This window comes from Puma concolor, chromosome D3, assembly GCF_028749965.1.
Source record: "Puma concolor isolate L17-30 chromosome D3, mPumCon1.1.hap2, whole genome shotgun sequence".
NCBI classification, from domain to species: Eukaryota; Metazoa; Chordata; class Mammalia; order Carnivora; family Felidae; genus Puma; species Puma concolor.
The window spans coordinates 959,872-982,767 of NC_141678.1; the positions used below are offsets into that span (position 1 = coordinate 959,872).

At 64.1% G+C, this 22,896-nt stretch overlaps 1 protein-coding gene across 2 annotated transcripts in view; it reads left to right on the forward strand.

The window, feature by feature from the left end:
• The window catches only part of GALNT9 (polypeptide N-acetylgalactosaminyltransferase 9), an 82,639-nt gene that overhangs the window by 36,101 nt on the left and 23,642 nt on the right, over positions 1–22,896 (forward strand). For both annotated transcript variants that reach the window (XM_086681388.1, XM_086681389.1), the window contains exons 3-6: positions 5,598–5,764; positions 7,335–7,509; positions 11,313–11,510; positions 17,239–17,356. In XM_086681388.1, coding sequence (XP_086537514.1) covers positions 5,598–5,764; positions 7,335–7,509; positions 11,313–11,510; positions 17,239–17,356 — 658 coding nt within the window. The remainder of the gene's footprint in view (positions 1–5,597; positions 5,765–7,334; positions 7,510–11,312; positions 11,511–17,238; positions 17,357–22,896) is intronic.

A 22,896-nucleotide genomic window follows, 5' to 3' on the forward strand; every position in this document is an offset into this window, starting at 1 on the left:
CTGTGCCCCCCCCCCGGGCTATCCTGCAGTCACTCACAGACATACGTGGGTGTTACTGGGCTCGGGGAGGGGACAGCCCATGCACAGGAAACGATGGATGCCGGCTTAGTTTCTGTCACACCCAGGGTTAGAAGTGTCCGTGTTCGCCAAGCTCTGTATTAATCTATCCCGTGTTTTACAATCGTCGTGACCACGATCAATGGACCATTTTTACAAAGGCCACCTGGATGCACCAGATCCTGTAACAGATGTGACCTGTCGGTTTTCTAGTGCCCGAATGGGACTTATTCTTGCTGGAAGAACGAAGTGGAAAGAATCTCAAGAAGCAACATCCTTCGTGGGAAGAATTCCTCCCAGACCGTGGTCTCTGAGGCAGAGAGGCAAAGGTGGAGAGATTACCCGGTGAATGCCATGACACGGCGGGTCCCCCGTGCACCTCAGGCCCCCAGGGCGGAGTCCAGAAAACAGAGCGCCCTCAGGTTATCCAGAGAACCGACCCAGCCCAGCAGCGTGCGTCCCCAGGCTGCCCAGCCCCGAGCTGAGAGCACCAGCTTCCTCCGTCAGCCGGAAACTCGGGGGTGCGCTACCCTGGCCCCAGGCATTGTCCCGACGCCCACGCAGGCTCCCCGCGGAGCGTCCTCCCTTCCCGTGTGTTCCATGCGGCTGATTTCGGCTCACAGCCCCCAAGGCACGCAGCCTGCTCTCTCTGGTCACCCGGTGTTTGAGCAGAGACCGCATCTGACCCTGGCCGTGCTGCCCTGCCCCTCCCTGCTCCTCACGGCAGTCAGGTGCCACTCGCGACGATGCCCCAGCGCACCTTGTTCCTGGGTTGCCCCGTCGGAGGCGAGGGTGGCGGACTGTGTTTGTTGGCCCCCGCCCGTTCTCACATCTGCCTGACGGGACGCCCGCACGAAGAGCCTGGGTCGTGACCACAGTGTGCCGGCCTCCCGCTGGGTGGCACATGCTCAGATCTGGCAGCGGGCCCAGCCGACTCAGACCTCCCTCTGCCTTTCTCTTTATGGGCCCCTGTCCCTGGAACCAGGGCCACCCGAAGCCCGGCACGTCCTCACCCCGAGATCCGTAACGTCAGTGCGTCGGCAGAGTCCCTATTCCCAAAGATCACATTCGCGGGCTCTTCTCTGGAGGAGGCTGGCACCTTTCAACCCACAGCCACTGGGAAGACTTCAGCGTGGAAGTCCACGGGCCGAACCGTTAGCCCAGTAGGGCGCCTTCCTCCCGCCAGGAGCGCAGAGGGAAAATCCGGGGAGGGAGCCCCGGCGTGGCAGCCTGGGAGTCAGCAGAGCCGCGGGCTCCTCCGTCTTCCGTGGGACCAGCTCCCGGCTCTGGACGGTGGTTTTGGCGAGGCGCCTTCCTGACTCTGGGACCCCGGAAATGATGTGAACCGAGCGTAAGCCAAGCAGTTTCCTCGGGCCACAGCGACTGGCCCAAGCACAGCGTGTCCCCAATCAGCCGAGGAGACCCAGGGGGCTTTCCCGCGGGTCCTCCCCAGTGGGAGAAGAGACGCCTCCCCAGCGCTGGAGACGGGACAGAGGAAGGTGTGCAGCCGAGAAGGGGCGCCCGCGGGGTCCTGCCACGTCCTCTGAGCCCCCGGCCGAGCGCGCCCAAAACCACGGCACCCCGGTGAACCCCCTCGGGCCAGTTTGGTTGATTTTCCGCCCCGCGGGTTGTTCCTGCCGGATGTACCTGCCCAGCGGAGAATGGAGAGTGTATCCGGAAGGTTCTGTCGCCCGCTCACCTGGGAGGCTTGTGCTGTCCCCAGAGTGGCTGCAGCCTTTGGGCCCCGTGTGTGTTTCAAAAACCAGCAGGGTCGCGAGCCTGCGGCGGGACGGTTTCCGTCCCGTGAAGGCGGTGTGGCTCTGAGGTGAGTGGCCGCCATCCACACGCACGATGAAGAGCGGGCTGCCTGTCAGGGACGTCCACAGCATGTGGAAGGCACCTCACAGGGTCCCCCACCGGCCGAGGGGCCGAGAGCCAGCGCCCCTGCACTGCCACGCCATAATAAACCCCCGACTCGCGGCTGCGTCAGAGTCTTGGAGGACGGAAAGGGGCCCCGTGTCTCCCAGTCCTCGCGTGGCTGGTTCCTCCCCATCCTTAGGTCTTTCGTGGGCTGAGCTGTGTCTCCCCAAACCCACACGGGGGAACCCTGACCCCAGCAACGCAGGATGCGACCGTGTGTGGAGGCAGCACCCTACAGAGGTGATGAGGTGAAGTGGGGTCACCAGTGGGCCTGCCCCGTCCGACTGAGTCCCCAGGGAGAGCCAAGCAGGACACAGACACCTGGGGCTGGACCACTGAGGACAAGGCAGGAAGATGGCGTCTATAGGCCCAGGGCAGGCCTGGGAGGAGCCAGCGCTGCCACACCCGGACCCCCTCCACCCCTGCGCCCGGACCCCCCTCCACACCTGCACCCGGACCCCCTCCACACCTGAACCCGGACCCCCTCCACACCTGCACCCGGAACCCCCTCCACACCTGCACCCGGAACCCCTCCACACCTGCACCCGGACACCCTCCACACCTGCACCCGGAACCCCCTCCACACCTGCACCCGGAACCCCCTCCACACCTGCACCCGGAACCCCCTCCCACCTGCACCCGGACCCCCCTCCACACCTGCACCCGGACCCCCCTCCACACCTGCACCCGGACCCCCCTCCACACCTGCACCCGGACCCCCCTCCACACCTGCACCCGGACCCCCCTCCCACCTGCCCCCGGACCCCCCTCCCACCTGCACCCGGACCCCCCTCCCACCTGCACCCGGACCCCCCTCCACACCTGCACCCGGACCCCCCTCCCACCTGCCCCCGGACCCCCCTCCCACCTGCACCCGGACCCCCCTCCCACCTGCACCCGGACCCCCCTCCACACCTGCACCCAGACCCCCTCCCACCTGCACCCGGACCCCCTCCACACCTGCACCCGGACCCCCCCTCCCACCTGCACCCGGACCCCCTCCACACCTGCACCCGGACCCCCATCACACCTGCACCCGGACCCCCCATCACACCTGCACCCGGACCCCCCACCACACCTGCCCCCGGACCCCCCACCACACCTGCCCCCGGACCCCCCTCCACACCTGCACCCGGACCCCCCACCACACCTGCACCCGGACCCCCCACCACACCTGCCCCCGGACCCCCCACCACACCTGCCCCCGGACCCCCCTCCACACCTGCACCCGGACCCCCATCACACCTGCACCCGGACCCCCATCACACCTGCACCCGGACCCCCCACCACACCTGCACCCGGACCCCCCACCACACCTGCACCCGGACCCCCCTCCACACCTGCACCCGGACCCCCCTCCCACCTGCACCCGGAACCCCCTCCACACCTGCACCCGGAACCCCCTCCACACCTGCACCCGGAACCCCCTCCACACCTGCACCCGGAACCCCCTCCACACCTGCACCCGGACCCACCTCCACACCTGCACCCGGAACCCCCTCCCACCTGCACCTGGACCCCCCTCCACACCTGCACCCGGAACCCCCTCCACACCTGCACCCGGACCCCCCTCCACACCTGCACCCGGAACCCCCTCCCACCTGCACTTGGACCCCCCCTATCCCTAGACCTGGGCTCCCACCTTCAAATGGTTAGGAGCACATACCTGTGGTTTTGGTCCCTCGGTCGGTGGTGTTTGTTACATGGCCAAGTTGACAAGGCAGAACTGAACTTACCACGGGGTTGGTCACAGCTCCTCCCTGGCCGCCTAGTCGTCAGACCCCCCAGGGTCCCCACCAGTGGCCCCACCTCTTCCCCTTTCTCTGTGAAAGCACACTGCTTTGGGACAGCCACACATGGCCCAGTGGCCATCTAAGAGATCCCCTGCACAGGCAGAGAAAGCAGGCCTGGCTTCCCCTACACCTAGGAGCAGCCGGGACGAACTCAATTGGGACGGAGGGGACGTTCACACGTCAGGGCCCGTGAGCAGGGCGTCCACTTGTTCACAGACTTGTGCCAAGGGACTCGTGCGTGCAGGCCCAGCTCCATGCTCTTGGGCTGTGGGCAGGGAAGGAGCCTGCTCTTGGCGGGGGGACCCCAAACTGCAGACAGGTGAGGGAGACCACGCGGGAGGACGGTGAATGGCAGGGAGCAGGTGCGGGGAGGCCGGCCTCTCAGCCCACCGCACACCTCCATTCCCCATGCCTCCTGCCACCAGCTGCCACCCTCGAGACGAATTTCCGTCCTCAACTGTCTTTTGTGTTGCACCCATCGTGCGAGTTCATGAAAGTTGTGCGTTCCGACCTCACTCCTCCAAGGAGAAGTGGGGTGAAGGCTTCTTGTCAGATGGCGTTTTTCTGAGTGACGGATCCTCGTGGCTGGGCACCTGTGGTGCGTCCACGTGGCGTCGACAGACAGCTCGGTCCCTCCAGCCGTGCGCTGGGCCTGCACCGGCCCGGGAGAGGCTGGTGGCTCCAGCCTGAACCCCGGCTGCACTTACTGTGCAGGAGGGAAGTCGGCCCTTTGGAGCAGGGTTGTGTGCGAGTGTGTGCGAGTGTGAGCGGCTGTGGAGTGTGGGCGTGGGAGCATGGGTGTGTCCACCTTAATCGAGTGGCCTCTGCCATCAGGAGGGACCGGGTGTATTTACACGAAGCTTGGAGGCACACGCACTTGGCTGGCTTCCTCCCGTGTTTATTTTGTATTTACTTTGTTGTCTCTTTCCTCCCGTCAGCGTGTTTCTGACGGTTCCACTGCGCTCCCGCTCGTCTTCCTCTGTCCCCTTGTGACTTTATTCCACGACGCTCATGACATCACAGCCCCTCGCCTTCTCAGGCTCCCCATAAACGGGCGTCATCCAGTTACACGGAAGAAGGAGATGTTGCTCGCCCTCCCCGGGACTCCGCCCCACCCCCAGGACCCCGCACAACCTCTGGGACCCCAGGACTCCGCCCCACCCCCAGGACCCCGCACAACCTCTGGGACCCCGGGACCCTGCCCCACTCCCGGGACCCCGCCCCACCGCTGGGACCCCAGGACCCCGCCCCATCCCCCGGGATCCCGCCCCATGCCCCGGGATCCCACCCCATCCCCCCGGGATCCTGCCCTACCTCCGGGACCCCGCCCCACCTCCGGGACCCCACCCCACCCCCGGGGCCCCAGGATCCCACCCCACTCCCGGGACCCTGCCCCACCTCCAGGACCCCAGGACCCTGCCCCATCCCCGGGACCCCACCCCACCTCTGGGACCCCAGGACCCCATCCCACTCCCGGGACCCCGCCCCACCTCCGGGACCCCACTCCACCCCAGCCTCCAAGACAAGACACTGGGGAGAACTGTGCGTGCCCCCCCTTGTGCTACTCTGTCCTTATGTGTGGCCGAGGCTGTGACCTTCAGCCCTGACAAGACCGTCCCTGCAGACCCCTCGTCCGCAGCAACTCAGCGGCCGTTTGCACCCCTGCAGAGCATCACCCCGGTGCAGGGCTGAGGCTCGGAGCTGCACACACGCCTTCCGGAGGCCGGGCGTCCCCGCTTGCGGCCTTGCCCTTGGGTATGAGATTTAGACCTGGCGAGGTGGGCACACCCCGCGCTGACCGGTGCCCGTGAACCGTGTCTCCCGCAGGTGCAGACAGGTGACCCACACCGCCGACCTGCCCCAGATCTCTGTGGTCTTCATCTTCGTCAACGAGGCCCTCTCCGTCATCCTGCGCTCCGTGCACAGCGTGGTCAACCGCACGCCCTCGCGGCTCCTCAAGGAGGTCATCCTGGTGGACGACAACAGTGACAGCGGTGAGTGGGGCCTGCGAGGCTCGCCGATGGCCTGCAGGAGCTCGGGCCGCGCTCCCGGGAGGCGCCAGGCCAGCGTCCTGCCCACCGCCCCCTCTCCGGGCTCCGCGGGCCCCTTCACACGACCCTCCCACCTGTGCCTGTTCTTCACGTGGCCTCCGTGCTGGGGGCCTCTCCTCTTCGGAGGACACCTGTCCTTGCGTTAGGGCCGCCCCAAATCCAGGAGGGTTTCATCTCAGGATCCACAGAGACCCTCTTTCCAAATAAGGTCCCGTTCCAGGTTCTGGGTGGACTCGAACTCGGGGCTCTGTTCGTTCCCCGCAGACGTTGTCCAGAAAAGCCCAACAGGCTGAGTTCACCTGTCACTCCTTGTGCGTGCAGGGCCCTGTGCTCCAGCGAGGGTCTGTGGGGAGAAGCAGGGCTGGGGCTCATGGGCGGGGCCCCCGTCCACCTCCCACACCCGCCAGGCACTGGTCCCCAGGCGGGAGCGGAGCGAGAAGCCTGAGCCTGCCACGGGCAGCCCCCAGACTGAGGTCCCCGTGGGCGCATCATGGTGGCCTCTCCTCTGTGCTGCGGAGGGGACGCTTGGGGGATGCCTCCAGAGCCCGCCAAGGGCAGGATGGGGCGGGAAGGACCGGCTGTCCTCCCTGGGGGGTCCCGTAGGGTCGGTGATGCGGGGGACAGGTGTCTTCGGGGCCCAGGCGTGGGGGGTGGCCCCTGCCCAGCCGCAGCCAACCTTCTCTTCCCCTAGAGGCCCTAACCTGCTGCAGGTTGTTACCTTTGGGAGTTTCCTCAAGTCAATTCCTGTTTTTTGTCCGCGCCTTCGTCAATTTTTTAATAATGTATCGATCTGAAGCTCTCGTAGCGTAAAATTAACCGTCTAAACAGCAAGTGTGCAGCTCAGGGGCAGGAAGCACACCCACACTGTTGTGCAGCCTTCCCCACCATCCGTCCCCAGAACGTTCCGTCTCCCACCCTGGAGCCCTGTCCCCACCGAACACTCACCCCCTCCACTCCCCCCACCCCTGGCACCCCCACCCCACCCTCTGCCTCTGTGAATGTGGCGACCCTGGAGGCCTTGGAGAAGTGGGGTCACGCAGTGTTTGTCCGTTTCTGTCTGGCTTATTTCACTGAGTGTCATGTCCTTGGGGGTTCATGCGTGTCGTGGCAGGGGTCAGGATTTCCCTCTGGCCGCGGCTGAATATTCCACGGTGTGGATGACCACACCGTGATCCCCCATCCGTCCATCTGTGGACTTCCTCCCTCTCACAGCTGAGTGAATCGGTCCTGTTTCCTCCCGTCCCGGTGACACACGCCTCTGTCTAGTCAGTCCCGTTTCGCCGTCTTCTGTTTATTGTCCCCCTGCTGGAGTGCCAGCCACATGGGTTGGGGTCTCGCGGCTCTGCGGTCTCCCCAGCCCCTTGAGTCACAACCCGCTACGGCAGGCCTTCTTCGATGGCAGCGAACCACGGGCCCGGGGCTCGCAGCGGCCCAGCCTGCCCCCGCCGACCCGGGGCGATCTCAGACCCCTCCCGAGGTGTGGGTGTGATGAGGCGTCTCTGTGTCCCTGCAGTGGAGCTCAAGACCAGTCTGGACCAGTATGTCAACAGGAGGTACCCGGGCCTGGTGAAGATTGTTCGCAACAGCCGGCGGGAAGGCTTGATCCGGGCACGGCTGCAGGGCTGGAAGGCGGCCACGGCCCCCGTGGTCGGCTTCTTCGACGCCCACGTGGAGTTCGGCACGGGCTGGTGAGGGCAGGGCGCAGGGGGGCGCTGGCTGTAGGGACTCCCTTCAGGAGCCCGGGAGGATGAGCCTGGGGGCCCCCGGCATCCGGATGCGGCCCAGGGGATCTGTGGGGCGCACGGCTCGGGACGCTTGCACGTGAGGACTGTCGCGTGCCCTCACCTCGCTCCCAGAGGGACTGGGACTGGCCAGCAGGGTGGCATAGCACGAGCACGCCGGTGTGGGCTCGGATCCGGGAGCACCCACGGCTTTGGGGCACTTGCTGTGGGCACGTGCTGTCCAAGGCTAGCTGCCCAAGGCACCGGGCGCGAGTTGGGAGCAGTTTCTCATCCCCCGTGGGACCCTCTCGTCACCATGCAGGGGGTGAAATGGGCCTCTAACCCAGACACCTGCAGGGGACTCGGCCAGGGAGGGACTTAGACGTGTGACCTCCACCCCGCACCCCGGCGGGACGGCCCGGCTCTGGCCCTGGGCCTGTGCTTGCCCTGCAGGCCTGATGCTCAGCGTGGCCTCCGGGCCAGCTGCACGAAGTGCAGGTCTGCGTGGCCTAGGGTGTTCGGGTGCGACCCAGGGGTCCCCGTGCGAGCCGGGCGTGGAGCCTGGGCCCCCTGACACCTTCTCCATCTCTGAGGCGGCCAGCGATGCCTTAGGAATGGCGTCAGTTGTCCCGCGAATTATCCACAGCCAGGAGGGAGCCGGGGGTGGCCCAGACCTCGCCGACTCGAGGCAGGTGGTGCACCAACGTCCTCACAGTGGGTGTCTTGGCCGAGCAGCAGGAAGTGCTTGAGAGTTTTCTGGAAAGTGCCGGCTGTTAACTTCTCATCTGGCGGCTGGGCCCTGTGCAGATGAGCGAGGACCTTATGGTAGCTGGGAGAGGGGGAATGTTCTAGGTCAGGGAACAGAGTCAGGGTCAGAAGTCAGGCTTGCCAACACGGCGTGGGCGGGGCGGGGGCAGGGGAGGCGTGCCTGTCTCCTGGTCCTCAAGCCGGGAGCCGGGAGCGCGGCCGGGGTGCGGGGATTGTTGCCTGGACTGCGGAAGCCGCTGCAGGCAACGGACTCCAGACTCTCCGGATCAGATGGGTGCTTGCCTGGGAGGCGAGGGGATGCTCTAGAAAACGGAGCGTGTGTGTCGGGAGTGGCCCACAGGCAGAGGGAGGGCCGACCCCAAGTGTCAGTGTCCTGGGGCTGCCGAACAGTGACCGCAACCCCCTGGGCAGCTCAAACAGCAGACACGACTCCAAATCCTGGGACACAAGGTGTCTCACTGCCAGGAGGCACCCGGGGAGGGTCCCGCCTCGTCCTCTGGCCTCTTTTGTCCTCACACCTAGCATGTGTCTCTATTCTGTCTCACAGGCGGGCCCCTGTCGGTGGATTTAGGGCTACCCTTGTCATGCAGGATGCTCTGCTCTCAAGACCCTTAGGTTAAACCGTAGCGGGTCGGTCCTTCAGTGAGCCGGGGTGGGGGGGGGGGATGGGGGGGCTGAGCCGCAGGGAAAAGTCAGCCCAGGGTGGCCAGCGTGCCCATTTCAATAAAAAGTAAAACTCAGGATTCTTTTTTAAGTTTATTTTGTTTATTTATTTTGTGTGTGAGAGAGAGAGAGAGAGACAGAGCACGCACGTGAGCAGGCGAGGGGCAGAGAGCGAGGGAGAGAGAGAATCCCAAGAAGGCTCTGAGCTCTCAGCACAGAGCCCGACGTGGGGCTCGAACTCGTGAGCCGTGAGATCATGACCTGGGCCAAAATCAAGAGTCGGACGCTTTGCTGACTGAGCCACCCAGACGCCCCGTAAAATTAACGATTTTTATATCAAACCTCCCAATGCATACTTTTAAGCTTCGCGAAGCCAACGTAAGACATTCGCCGGGATCCCACGGGAGGGAAACGGGGGGATGTGCCGACCGAGGATGGCGGGGTGGATGAAGTCCTGAGCCTGTGCGGTTCAGCTGCACAAGCCCTGCTGTGCGTGCTCCCCGGGGCCCCAGCTGTCTGGGAGGGCCTCGCGCCCCGGGGTCTCCGAGCTTGTGCTTTCCTGCCAGCAGCAGCCGGCTCCAGCAGGGGCTCGGCGTCCCGCGGGCCGTGGAACCTTCTTCCTTCCCCTCTCCCGGAGCATCCCAGCTGCCCCAGGACCACGCGTTTGTGGCAAGGGTTGGTTCTGACCCTGCACGCGTTTCACAGAGACGTAAGTCTCTTCTGCTGGACTTAGCCTCCTGGCCCCCGCATCTCTCTGCTCTCCCACCCTCGTGAGACAGCCCTCCTCCCACCACGCGTAATCACCTTCTGCCGTTAATTACGGATTATCGTCTTCCCCCCCCCGACGCAGGCCCGCTCCCCAGTGCTGTGTGGGTTGTGCACTGCACAGCCGTCCTCGGTGGCCATTCCCCCCTCCGCTACATCGCAGGCTCCCCCAAGGAGCCATTTGGGAGAGCCAGGAGCTGTCGCATCAGACGCGACTTTAAACCAGTGTGACTTTAATTTCCACAACCCAAAACCCAGCTATCCATCTGCAAATAGTCCCCCCCGCCCGCCCTCCCCGCCGCGGTCGCCTCCACACAGATCCTGCCTTGTTAGCAGACGTGACATTTGCAGAGGGCTTTGCTTCTCTGGGGCACTTCGCTGACACTAATCAGTTAGTCCTCCTCGCAAAGCCGAAAGGCAGCCGAATACCCGGCTCTTGATCAGAAGGGTGGGAGGAAGGCCACACGGCACCTGTCACCGGGTGGGACCAGACGACTCACCCCGGGCCCTCCTGTCCCGCCCGACGGCGCCAGCCCCGGCCCCCCAGCAGCAGGCGGCCCACGACCACAGCTGGACTCCGGCCCAGAGGCTGGGCTCTGGTGGCGTCTCATCCTCGCAGGGACGGGCCACCTCCGCGGGGGAAGCCTGCCTCCGCGGGGATCCCTGCAGAGTCTGCTGCCCAGAGAGGTCGCCCGAGCGCCCCCGGTGCCCCGCTGTCTGGCTGCCCCCACTTCTCCAGTCCAGCCATCTGCCTGCTCCCCAGGCGCACGTCCCGGGGCCCCCGTGCTGGCTGTGCCCTGGCCCATCCCCCTGGCACCCACCGGCCGCCCACCTCCTTCTGGTCATTGCCCAGGGCAGCCTACGCAGACGCCTATTTAAAACTGCAACTCCAAGTTACCCTTGCCTTGCTGTGCTTCCCACGCGATACCTGTCACCTTCTAACGTACGTTAACTTCTATGTCGATGCCTGGCCCCCGACCCCGTCGGGGCTGCCACATGCTGTTGTGTAGGTTGTGCGCTGCATTAAAGCACCCGGTAACCTCTCTGGTCCCCTCCAACATAAGTTCCCCGAGGCGTGGATTTATTTTTAAGCCTATGAATGTATTCCGTTGTTAGAACAGGGTACGGCCCTCACTCGGTCCTCCAGTTCATGTTTGTGAGCAAATGTATCTTCCACAAGAGCAGGGAAGGAGGGCGGGGAGTGGGGTTCTGTGGAGGGAGTGGCTGAGCTTCAAGGCTGGCCGGTGGCCGGCCCAGCCGACCTGCAGGGGCTCTGGAGCCAGGCCTGCCCTTCAGGGGTGTCGCATCCCGGGCCCAAGTGGTTTTTATGTCCTTGGTGTCAGTCCTTGGCTGTGGGCAGCCCGGGAAGGGGAGGGCAGGGCCCCAGGCGGGGCACGTCCGCGGCCCCACCACCCCCAGTCTTGTGGTGGGGAATCCGTGGCACCCGCACTCCGTGGGCCGGCGGTCACCTGATGTCACCCTGCCTGTGGGCGCCGGGCCCCTCGTTGGGGCACAGGGTGGGGGTCCCCGCCCCCACGCCCCTCCTCACAGGCGCGTGGCCCCCCCCCCCACAGGGCCGAGCCCGCGCTCACGCGGATCCAGGAGGACCGCCGGCGCATCGTCCTGCCCGCCATCGACAACATCAAGTTCGACACGTTCGAGGTACAGCAGTATGCCAGCGCGGCCCACGGCTACAACTGGGGCCTCTGGTGCATGTACATCATCCCCCCCCAGGACTGGCTGGACCGCGGCGACGAGGCGGCGCCCATCAGGTGAGCCGGGGCCGGGATGCGGTGGGTGCGGGGGCTGCCGGGGACAGGTGCTCTGGGCGGGACTCGGGGGCCTGGGGGCTGACCCCCGGCATGTGGCCTGAGTGGCGACCGGGTCAGGTGGGGACAGAAGGAGGGAGACCGAGCAGACGAGCAGAGAGGAGGAGCCCGTGGGGGAGAAGCAGACACGGACAGGGGACGGGGCACCAGGGACCGAGAAGCCTGGAGGGAGACAGGAGGAGCCGGGCAGCATGGCTGCGCAGAAGTCACCGGTTTCTGCAGACAGGGCTTCAGACGGAGAGCCCACAGTTGTCCTCAAATGCGTGCACGTATTCAGGTCGGCTCCCAGACGTGAAGGCAGAGAGATTTTTGCACGAGATACACAAATCCGGCACCTTTTGGCAGGGGGAAGGCTCACACTCTCGCGAGGCGACCATTGGCCGCGGCCGGGATGGGGCCCCGTGTAGACAGGCGTGGGCCTCCAGAGGCCCCAGTCCCTCGCTCCCCATCACCCCCAGGCCCTCCGCCACCTGCTCGCGCTGGCTCATGTTTGCAGCATCGGCCGCGGGGTGCTGAGCCCCTGGGAATCCGCGCTCCGTGACCAGGTCCTGGGGACGCAGCCGTGGGGCCTGTTTCCTGGGACGAATGTCCATCTCAGGACCCGCTGACCCCCCGGAGCCTCTGCAGACCTCCCACGGGGGTCTGAGGTTTCAGGGGCTGGGAACCGTCCCTCTTCCTGTCTGTCCAAGCTGGTGCGTCCCTGCCGAAATCCTGCTGAAACGGGTCACTGTGCGTGGGAGTGGCCGAGACCACGTGTCATTGTGCCTTCGGAAGCTCTCTCTCCCTCGGGAGGGTCTTGTGGGGGCTTCCGGGCCCCCACCCCCTGCTGGCAAAGAGCCACGGGCGCTAAGTCAGGCCCCCGCACGGCCTGGACGTCCAGCAGTGAAGTCAGCGGACACCAGGGATGGACAGCTCAGCCCGAGCCCCGACCTCCCTGACTTGCCGCCAGCACGGAGGGGTGCCCCGTACGAGGGGTCCCCGGACGCGGAGCAGCAGTCCCCTCGGGGCCTGGGGCCCGGCTCTGTCCCCACGGCCGCTTCTCAGAGACAGGCCCTCGATGCTCCTGGGAGCCGGAAGGAGCAGGAGCTGGGGCTCTGGAGCCTTTGCCGTCAAAACCGGGCCCAGAGCCATCCGCGTCCAGAAGCCGACCGACGGGCCGGGAGCCAGGAAGAGCGGCTTGAAAGTTACTTTTCTTCGTTCACAGCACACTAGGCTTTCCCCAGCTAGGAGCAGAAGAGGGGCCTAGCATTTCGCATTTCAGGACTCAGAGACCCCAAGGTCTGGCAGCCCCTGGACCCCCTGGGCTGCCCAGAAGCGGGATTTTCTGGCCAGACGGTGTCTTGTCGAACTTGGCTCCTGCCTAGCATCACCTGAGAGCTTTGGACGCCCGAGGTCAAACTCCAGGTGAAGCTTTAAACAGATTCTCCACAAGTGGAGGTGGGTGTGGCCAGCATGCTCACCCCGTCGGGGGGTCAGGAGGGAAGCCGAGGAACCGGAGTGAGAAGAGGCGCCAGCTGGGCGCGGGGGAGGGCGCGGGGCCCGCGGGACACCCATGCGAGGCTGCAGGCAGAGCGAGTTGGCCAAAGCTCGGAAGGCCATCGGCGGTTTTCCACAAAGGTAGAAAGCACGTCTCGCCGTCCGCCGGGAAGGAACCAGAGCCCGTGTCCACGCAGAGACTCTCGTGGACGCATACAGCCGTCCCGTCGTTCTCAGGGACGGAAACGCCCCAGGTGTCATCAGGTGTCACGGGTAAACCCGCTGGCATATGCCCAGCTGCCGGAACGTGTCCCGGAGTGAACGGGACAATCTGTCCTACGAGTGACGGCACCGTGGGACTTCAGGCCCCTGGGCGGGGCCAGAGACGCTGGACACGGAAGCGGCCACGCTGTGTGACGCGGCTCACAGGACCGTCCAGGGTGGCGCCGTCAGGAGAGGAGAAATGACCGGCTTCCCGGGGGTGCTGGACAGCGGCTCTGAACTGGGGACTCGGGGTGATGTTCTCTGGAGGTCAGGGGCCAGGGCCTTTGGCTCAGGCCGGTGACGGAGGGTCGGGCGGGTCCCCCGGGTTCTGGAACGACTGGCCTCACGCACCGGAGTACAGATTCACGGAAGGAGGGCGCACGCGGACACGGAACCTCGGGGCCCGCAGGCGCGGAGTGCAGGCGAGCAGCCTCGAGGTCCTTCGTGCCTCGTCCCGGTCCCCACCGGGAGGACGCCCTCGGGCCCTCCCGCTTGGCAGGCCCTCCGGGGGAAGCGCACACGGCCGGCTGCCTGCAGGAGGCGCTCCTCGCCGCGGACCGGACCGGAGAGCTGGCTTCCACGGGCCTGGCGGCCGGTCCGGGCTGGTCCATCGCCTCCCGCGTCCTGGCCGGAAGAGCCACTGCCCCTCCGGAGCACACAGCTCGCACGTCCACGTCGAAAGCCGTGCGGGGAATTTACTCCGCGCCCGAGGGGCTGGTGTTGGAGGGTTTACTTCAGGAATTTTCTTGCTGCTCCTCACCCTCGAAGCTCGAGGGAGAGAGAAGAAGGGATGGAAATTGTAAGGCTTGGGTTTCTGGGGGAGACTTGTGCACACGCCCCAGTGCTGGAGCCCGCCCGCGTCCCAGGCCCTGAGCCCCTGCGCCCCTGCACCCCTGCACCCCTGCACCCCTGCACGGGGCGGGGCCTCCCGTCCCCAGGACCCGTCCAGAGTCCCACCCGTGTGTCTGGGGGACGGCAAGGGCCCTGCGGGTGTCGGCCGGCTTCCAGCTCGTGGAGGGAGCTTAGGGCGGGGCTGGGGGGCCACTCGTAGCCCCCTGCCCCTCCCACAGTCAGGGGTGCGGCGGCAAGGGCCCGAATCCCGCACACACACACAAGCATAGTCTCACACACACTTACACACGCACACACACACACCAGCACACAGGTATGCGCTCCCGGCTGCACACACACAGTATACACACACCTGCACAGGAGCACACACACACATACCCCCTCCGTGCATGCACACCCCGACATGCACACGCAGCTGCACGCACACCCGCCCACACATCCATATGCACACACACCTGTGCACACAAAACCACGCAGCCACGGGAGTGTACAGATGCTTGCACACTCACACGCACACCTGTGCACACATTCTCACTGGCACGAGTGCCCATAGACGCACACGCGCGTAAGTGTGCAGACATACACAGATGCACGTCACCGCACACGTGTGGTCGCTTCTCTAGCTACACGGGAGGAACGGTAGCCGTTCCCCGTCTGACTTTTCTGCTGGTCTCCGGAGAGGAGCTTCCGGGGTGTTGGGTGCTCCCCACGGCCACAGGCTCGGTCACTGGGTCCCATCCCGTCCCCCGAGCCCACTGCAGCCCCCAGGCTGACGGCCTCCAGGCCGAGCTCCTTTCTGCCGCGACACGGCTTCGTGCGGATCGGGTTCCGCAGGGGCGCGGGCAGAGAGGCTGAGCACGGGGCGGTGGGCAGCGGGCCTGAGGCCACACGGCCGGCGGCTCCGAGCCGGGCTGGGCACTCGCTGCACACGCCTGTGCCATCCCCACTGCCCCCCACCGCCTCTCGGAGCGCATGGGCATCTCTGGCGCTCTAGCCGTTGCCTGAGACTCTTCCGAGAGCGCCGATTCAGGGCACAGCGTCCAGTGTCCCCACACACCGCCCAGCGTCACGTTGCCTGCCCTCAGTGGCAGATGCGTGCACAGTGGCTCCCCGCGCGCCCGCTGCCCAGCCGCAGCCTGTGGCGCACTTCCCAGGTGCCTGTGCTCGCTCAGCGAGCGTGTGCCCGGCGCGGCGGGTGCTCGTTGCCTGGCCGAGCCCGTGAGCAGGTGCTTTTCAAGGTGCCGGGGCACGCTGGCTCGCCTTGACCCTTGTCGGTCTCCTGGAGGCCAGAGGGCGCATTGGGATCCTCATTGTATCAGCCCCCCCCCTTGTCCGGGGCTCCAGAGTTTCACGGCTCAGGGGCGTGGATGTCCGTGTGTGTCCGTGTGTCTGCTGCAGACGTGTGCACCCGTATGTCTGTTACCTCTCCCGGGGGAGTCCCTGGGCACGACCGCGTGCGCCACAGGACGACCCCGATGCGAGGATGCCCCACGACGTCCCCCGAAACCCGGGAGCCCCTCAGCCAGAACATCCCGAGCCTTGCCACGTTCCGTAATCACAGCAGAATCTCGCGTGCGGGTAAACTCCATGCCCACGGATTCTGCTCCCGTCACCTTGTGAGTTTATCTTAAGTCTATTTTGGAACTCTGAGCAAGGATAACAAATCGTTACCGGCTATAATAGACTTGGCAGGGAATTTGGCGCTTTGATTCACCAGAGAGCGCCCTGAGCTTTTCCACGGCTGTTGAGAAAACGGGAGAAATGACTCTGCACATCGGTGAGCGCAGCCCGTCACACGCTTGCTATTAAAAGCCAAAGGCGGCATTAAAATTTCGTTGCCGTTAGATTTGTGACCAAAATCTAACGACAGGACAAATTGAATGTTTGCATAAATCAAAGGACAATCGTTTCTTTAATGCCCCTGTTATTCTGGGACGACTGACGGGCATTGACTCCTGACTTCCCAGTCACTGAGCAGAAGTGCTTCTTTTAAATTCTGACCGAGACCAAGTTTTGGTGTTGTTTTTGCCGAAGAGGGATGTGCTCCTGCAGGAACAGCAGGGACGGGGCGGCCCCATCCCGGCGCCAGAGCGGCCTGGGGCCCTTCGAGGACAACCGGAACCCTTTGCTGGCTCCGCTTAGGGCTCAGAAGGCTCCAGTCGCTCAGCCTGCAAGCAGACCGTGCTTGTCTTTGTTTGAGACCAAATCCTTCATCAGAAGCTTAAAAGGTCTTGGTTTCTAACAGCACCTGGACCTGCTTCTTGTTACAGATACGTTTTCTGTTTCTCTTTCTATCCTCTCCACCTAGAAGACACACACTGGGTCCTAAGTTCACGACTGAATGAAGGAATGAATGGTGCGTGCGTGAAGAACCGAACGTGTGATACTGTCCACAGTGACGCTGTCCTCTTACTCGCCATGGCTTTGTGTCATTGTGACCTGTGAGGCCACTTCCCAGGGACCCACTGTTGTGGGTAGAAAAAATACAGCTAGCACATAGACGCATGATTTCACAGACACAGTTTCTTAAGACGAGGCAACGTTTACTGACTTTTTTTGAACGTGTAGGTGTAAGTAATTACAGAAATAATGGAACAGATGGCAGTCTGTGGCCTACAGCTGCACAGGTTGCGCACTCTACGACTTCAAGGTATGTCATTTAGAGAGAGTCTGATATCAGTGAGGTTCCATCGAGTGGAGCAGTGCACAACCTAGGCAACTGCCTGTTGCAGCCCCGACTCCTAGTGTACAGGTAGGACAACATGATGAAGGAGACAGGCAAGTGACTCAAGCCTGGGGACGTTTAGGCGACCAGACAACTCACTGAGAAAACTGGTTTCTTTAAAATTCCCTGCACTAACTTGCCTGAGGTGACTGCTGGTTTCTGTCACCCGTTGATGTTCTTCAATTAGCGTTTGGATTCGGTCTGTGCCGGGCGCTTCACTAGGCTCTGAAGGATGCAAAGACAACCCCATGGGGGGGCCTGCCCGTGTCCTGGGCCCTCCTGGCTGCCGGGCAGCCAGGGGCTCAGGATTACGCACCCGTGACCCGCTCACGTGCCGTCTCTGCTCCCCACCAGGACCCCCGCCATGATTGGCTGCTCGTTCGTGGTGGACCGGGAGTACTTTGGGGACATCGGCCTGCTGGACCCGGGCATGGAGGTGTATGGTGGAGAGAACATCGAGCTGGGCATGAGGGTAGGTGTGCGGGGCTGCCCTGGGAACGGGGGTGCAGGGCTGCTGGCGGTGGGGCTGGCCGGGCCGCGCGCTGCTGGTTACGGGTCCGTGGGATGTAAGGCCCCGAACCGGGAGTCGTCGCGAGAACCCACGGTGGCGCGGGACTGAGGAACGGGGCGCCTGTCGAACGCGACAGCAAAGGGGACGGTATTTCGTGTTGGTTTCGTTTGCCGAGTCACTTGTTGCCGCTGAACGTGCAGCACTGACGCGTGCTTGGAAACGTCAGAAGCTGGTCCTCCGGCACAGGGACCCGAGTGTCCACGACGGGACACCCGCTCCCGAGCTGTCCTGCGTGCCCTGCACACGGTTCTGTGCTTGTCTTGGTTGGATGTGGGAGGCAGGGGTGCAGATGCGGGTCGTGGGCACCTGAGGCCACCATGGCTGTTCCCAGTGGGCGCGGAGGCAGTTTGTGCAAAGGCCCTGCGGACTGGGGAGGACATGGGGCTGCACGGGCAGGGGAGCCCCCGAGGGAGGCCACGAGCTGCCCTGGGGAGTGACTGAGATCCGTGAGGCTTGGCCCCCGGCCCTGCCACCCTCTTCCCCGCACCCCAGTGGCCCCTCTGCTTTCAAACTTCCTTGTCTGGCAGCTTGGAGAACTGATGGAAAGTTCTGGAAGAATCTTGGTTGCAGGTCAGGGACTCTGGGGTAGCAGAGCTCATTCATTCCCTCCTGGATGCCCAAAGCTGAGGGCCGACCTAGCCTCGGTGGGAGGGCGCTTCGTCGTCCAGTGCTTTGGGGAATGTCGGTGGCTGGGGCACACGTCCCCTTGGGGACGGCACCCTGGGCGGGACGTGGAAGAGTGCGAACGGCCAGAACCAGAACACGGCGCATCTGAGCAGGTGGCTTTGGAGATCCCGTGTGCTCAGACAGCGAGTTCCCAGCCAGAGACCCTCCCAGCCCCTTCCCCAGAGCCCAAGTTTCCTGCAGGGAGCTGGGCCTCATTTACCGTGCACTGTGAGCGCCGGCTGTATGCCAAACCTGCAGCTCCAGAGGGAACCAACAGATGGAACAGATCCTGCTTTTCTGCAGCTCACTTTCCAGGGAGGAGGCGAGAAGAGAAGAGAAGCGTGTCATTTGGCGAGAAGCGCCAAAGGTAGAAAGGAAGCAGGGAGGGGCAGGAGTGCAGGGGAGGGGCAGGAGAGCAGGGGAGGGGAAGGAGAGCAGGGGAGGGGCAGGAGTTGCAGGGGAGGGGGTAGGAGTGCAGGGGAGGGGCAGGAGAGCAGGGGAGGGGCAGGAGAGCAGGGGTGGGGGCAGGAGAGCAGGGGAGGGGGCAGGAGTTGCAAGGGAGGGGCAGGAGAGCAGGGGAGGGGGTAGGAGTGCAGGAAGGGGCAGGAGTGCAGGGGAGGGGCAGGGTGCAGGGGTGGGGGCAGGAATTGCAGGGGAGGGGCAGGAGAGCTGGGAAGGGGGCAGGAGTGCATGGGAGGGTCAGGAGAGCAGGAGAGGGGGCAGGAGTGCAGGGGAGGGTCAGGAGAGCAGGGGAGGGTCAGGAGAGCAGGGGAGGGGGTAGGAGTGCAGGAAGGGGCAGGAGTGCAGGAAGGGGCAGGAGTGCGGGGATGGGCAGGAGAGCAGGGGTGGGGGCAGGAGTTGCAGGGGAGGGGCAGGAGTGCATGGGAGGGTCAGGAGAGCAGGAGAGGGGGCAGGAGTGCAGGGGAGGGGCAGGAGAGCAGGGGAGGGGAAGGAGTGCAGGGGAGGGGCAGGAGAGCAGGGGAGGGGCAGGAGAGCAGGGGTGGGGGCAGGAGTTGCAAGGGAGTGGCAGGAGAGCAGGGAAGGGGGTAGGAGTGCAGGGGAGGGGCAGGAGAGCAGGAGAGGGGGCAGGAGTGCAGGGGTGGGGGCAGCAGTTGCAGGGGAGGGGCAGGAGAGCAGGGGAGGCGCAGGAGAGCAGGAGAGGGGGCAGGAATGCAGGGGAGGGTCAGGAGAGCAGGGGAGGGGGTAGGAGAGCAGGGGAGGGGGTAGGAGTACAGGGGAGGGGCAGCAGTTGCAGGGGAGGGTCCGGAGAGCAGGGGAGGGGCAGGAGGAGCAGGGGAGGGGGTAGGAGTGCAGGAAGGGGCAGGAGTGCAAGGGAGGGGCAGGAGAGCATGGGAGGGGGCAGGAGTGCAGGGAGGGACAGGAGAGCAGGGAAGGGGGCAGGAGTGCAGGGGAGGGGCAGGAGAGCAGGGAGGGGGCAGTTTTAAAGACATCAGTCAGGAACCCACCCCCCACCCCCGTCAGAAGGATGTCTATAGAAAGACCTCTTGGTGTCGTGAGGGAGCTGTGGATGATCAGGGGAAGGGGTGTTCCAAGCAGAGGGCACGGCAGATGCAAAGGCCCTGGGGCAGGGTCGTGCCTGATGCGCTCCAGATGTGACACACGTGCAGCCGAGGGGCACGGGGGCGGGAGAGGTCTGGCTTCTGCTCTGAGGGAGCCCAGAGGCATGGGAGGCTCTGGGTAGAGGCTTGGCTTCCATGTTTCAGGGATTCCCCTGACCCCTGCGACTCCGGGGTGGAGCGAGTGAGGGCCGGAGCAGGGAGGCCAGGGCTTCTGGGATAATGCAGGGAGGTGAGGCTTGGACCGGGGAGGGGACGGTGAGATCCTGTGTCGTCCGGGTACATTCTCGAGGGAGCGCACGAAGGGCTTGCTGGGGGTGGGGGCTCCGGAACAGTCTCCCGCTCGTCCTCGGGCCTGAGCAGCTGGGAGGGTGGGGAGGTTCCTTGGATGGAGGGGCCGTGGGCGGGCAGGGTGGTGGCCTGGAGTGGGGGGTTCCCAGAGGCCGGCCCCGCCCCACCACTGGGCCCTCGTGGGGCCGTGGCCTCCTCTGCCAAAGTGGCTTCCGTGCTGTGTTGGCTTTTGAAAAGTTCGGTGGGGAAAAAGTTGTTCAGCGCCTCGTTTTAGTCTGAAAAAAATAAAATAAAATTGGGTTTTGATTCGGAGCAGAGGGCGCATTCGAAGGCTGACGTGCAGGGCTTTGTTCCCGGCGGGGCTGGGCCGGCTTTCCAGGGCCACTCCTGACAGCCAGCCCGCTTCCAGGGTGCGGGGTTTGGGCCCCGAGTGCCAGCTGCCCGGTCGTGACCCGGCCTCTGCTCCCCCGTGGCCCACGCGCACCTGGGGTTCCGTCCCCGGCCCTCCCTGCCTGTGACACGTACGCCTCCACCTTCTTCCGGGGTTTCTGGCTCCCGTGGCCCTGGGTCCGAGCTGTGGAGTGCTTCCGCTCAGGTGGCTCAGGAATGGGGTCCTCTCCGGTGGGACCCCGCCTCGGGGCTCACTGAATGGCACCCTGAAGTCACAGCCCCACTGGCCGCACTGCAGTAAACTTCTGTCTGGGAGCTCGCCTGGTTGGCAGGCCGAGGGCAGGGCCAGGTTCCCAGGCTGCGGTTTTCCGACCTGAATCTTCTAGAGGTTTCCTTAAAACACAGACCTCTGGGGGCGCCTGGGTGGCTCTGTCAGTTAAGCGTCCGACTTCGGCTCAGGTCATGATCTCACGGTCCGTGGGTTCGAGCCCCGCATCCGGCTCTGTGCCAACAGCTCAGAGCCCGGAGCCTGCTTCGGATTCTGTGTCTCCCTCTCTCTCTGCCCCTCCCCTGTTCATGCTCTGTGTCTCTCTGTCTCAAAAATAAATAAACGTTAAAAAAAAAAAAAAAAAAAACACAGACCCCTGGGCTCCACCCCCGGGATTTGGACTCCATAGGGCGAGACGGGGCCCAGGAATCTGCATTTCCAGCACATTCTCAGGGCTGCGGACGCTGCTTGCCCAGGGCGCCTGCTCTGAGAACCGGCCCCCCGCCGGCCTGCCGCTTTGGGGCCCCGAGCCTGCCTGGCGCGCCTACATACGTGTCCCCCGCTCTGCCGAGCACCCTGCGCCCAGGAGCAGGGCCGGGATGTCCCGGTGTGGGCTCGGTGGGCTCGGTAGCTGGGCTGAGCTGAGCTCTGGTTGGTTTGGGATTCTGGGTTGTTTACTTTTGCCTGTGGAGCCTTTATTCACAGGGATGATTTCAGGCGAGTTTTAAAAATTTTCTACACGGTTTATTGAAATTATACTTTTCAAAACCTATTTGCTTTAAGCTTTTAAGTTAAACCTGGGGGCTCATATCATTATGGTTATAAGTCTAATCGATTGAGATTAGAGAGAACACTCACTTCCCTGTTTTCTTTGATTAATGTTTGATTAACTCGGGTTGAACGGGTTGAATGCCATTAAACAACAATCAGTTCCCTCTCTGCCTTTAGTTAATTAAATTCCCTTGAACCTTTTAAAATGACACTTATAAATATAACGTATTTACTTTTCCCTTTAAGCGCTTGGAATGCCTGATACCACAGCGGAAATTCCCCCAGGTGCTTAAAAAACGCTAGTGTATCTAATAAATTAAACTTACACCAAATCTCAAGTTCTCGGAAGCATTTCGGGCTCGTTTGCATCTGTATTTAATTCCCTGACACGGTCCAATTTTGAATAAAAAATGTACACTCGACCTTCAGTCACACGTGTTAAGAACGGAACCCGGAGGTTAACGTGGCGGGTTCTTCCACCTTCGACTGTTCTCAGCTGTGCTGATCAACGGACCCCAAACCTTTGCACACGATTCCCGAATCTGGTTCAGGGAGAGGCTTCCCGCAGCCTTGAGGACCCCCAGGCTCAGAGCAGTCCCTCCAGGGTCCTCCCGGGGGCAGAGGGGAGCCCCACAAGCCCAGCGGGGCAGGCAGAGGATGTCAGCCTGAGGCTGGAGGAGGTCCGGGCAGGGGCTGAACCCTGGCTTCAGCGGGGCTGGTTGGGTTAGGGTGGAAGGTGGGCTGGGGGACGGGACAGGGAGGGACAAACAGGCTCAGGGGCCCACAGGGGCCGGGGAGGGCAGACAACCATACCTCCAGAGGGGCGGGGGGGGCGGGGGGGGACCAGGCCAGGTTCCCCCCAGCAGTGCGACTGCGTTCTCCTGAGGCCGGGGTCCCCAGAGGCCAGGAGCCAGGTTCTGCACGGACAGTGGCCCCGGGAGCCCGGCCCGTCTGAGCAAGAACTCGGCACGAGGGCGGGAAGCACTGTCCCTGGATGTCACTGCACGGGGTCTCGGACACCAGCGCGGGATGTCCCCTCTGGGAATTAGGCAGGTCAGAGAACAGGAAATTAGGAGAGTCCCGTGAGGGGACTGTCCCAGAGGACAGAGCACCGCACAGCATGGTGGCCGGGGCACACGGGGACGCCCGGCCGGGAACAGGTCGCCCGCAGAGGCCGGAGGGCATGTTGGGCCCGTGTGGTGAGCGCCCGCAGGGAGGGGGCATCCAGAAGCGGGGTGCGGGCTCGGTAAACACAAGGGCACGGGGGGTGGTGGAGACTGGGAGACCCCCAGTCCCGTGGGCGAGACACGCCCCCCCGAAACCGCCGGCAGCCACTGCTGGTTTTGAAGCTCAGATGGCGGAGGAGGGACGGGGACGGTCTCACCTGGGTGGCTTCTCACTGGTGGTGACGCCCACAGGGCGTCGCAGGGGGGCGTTACCGTGGCAGGAAGACAGGAGCCTCTGTGGCGATGGAAGAA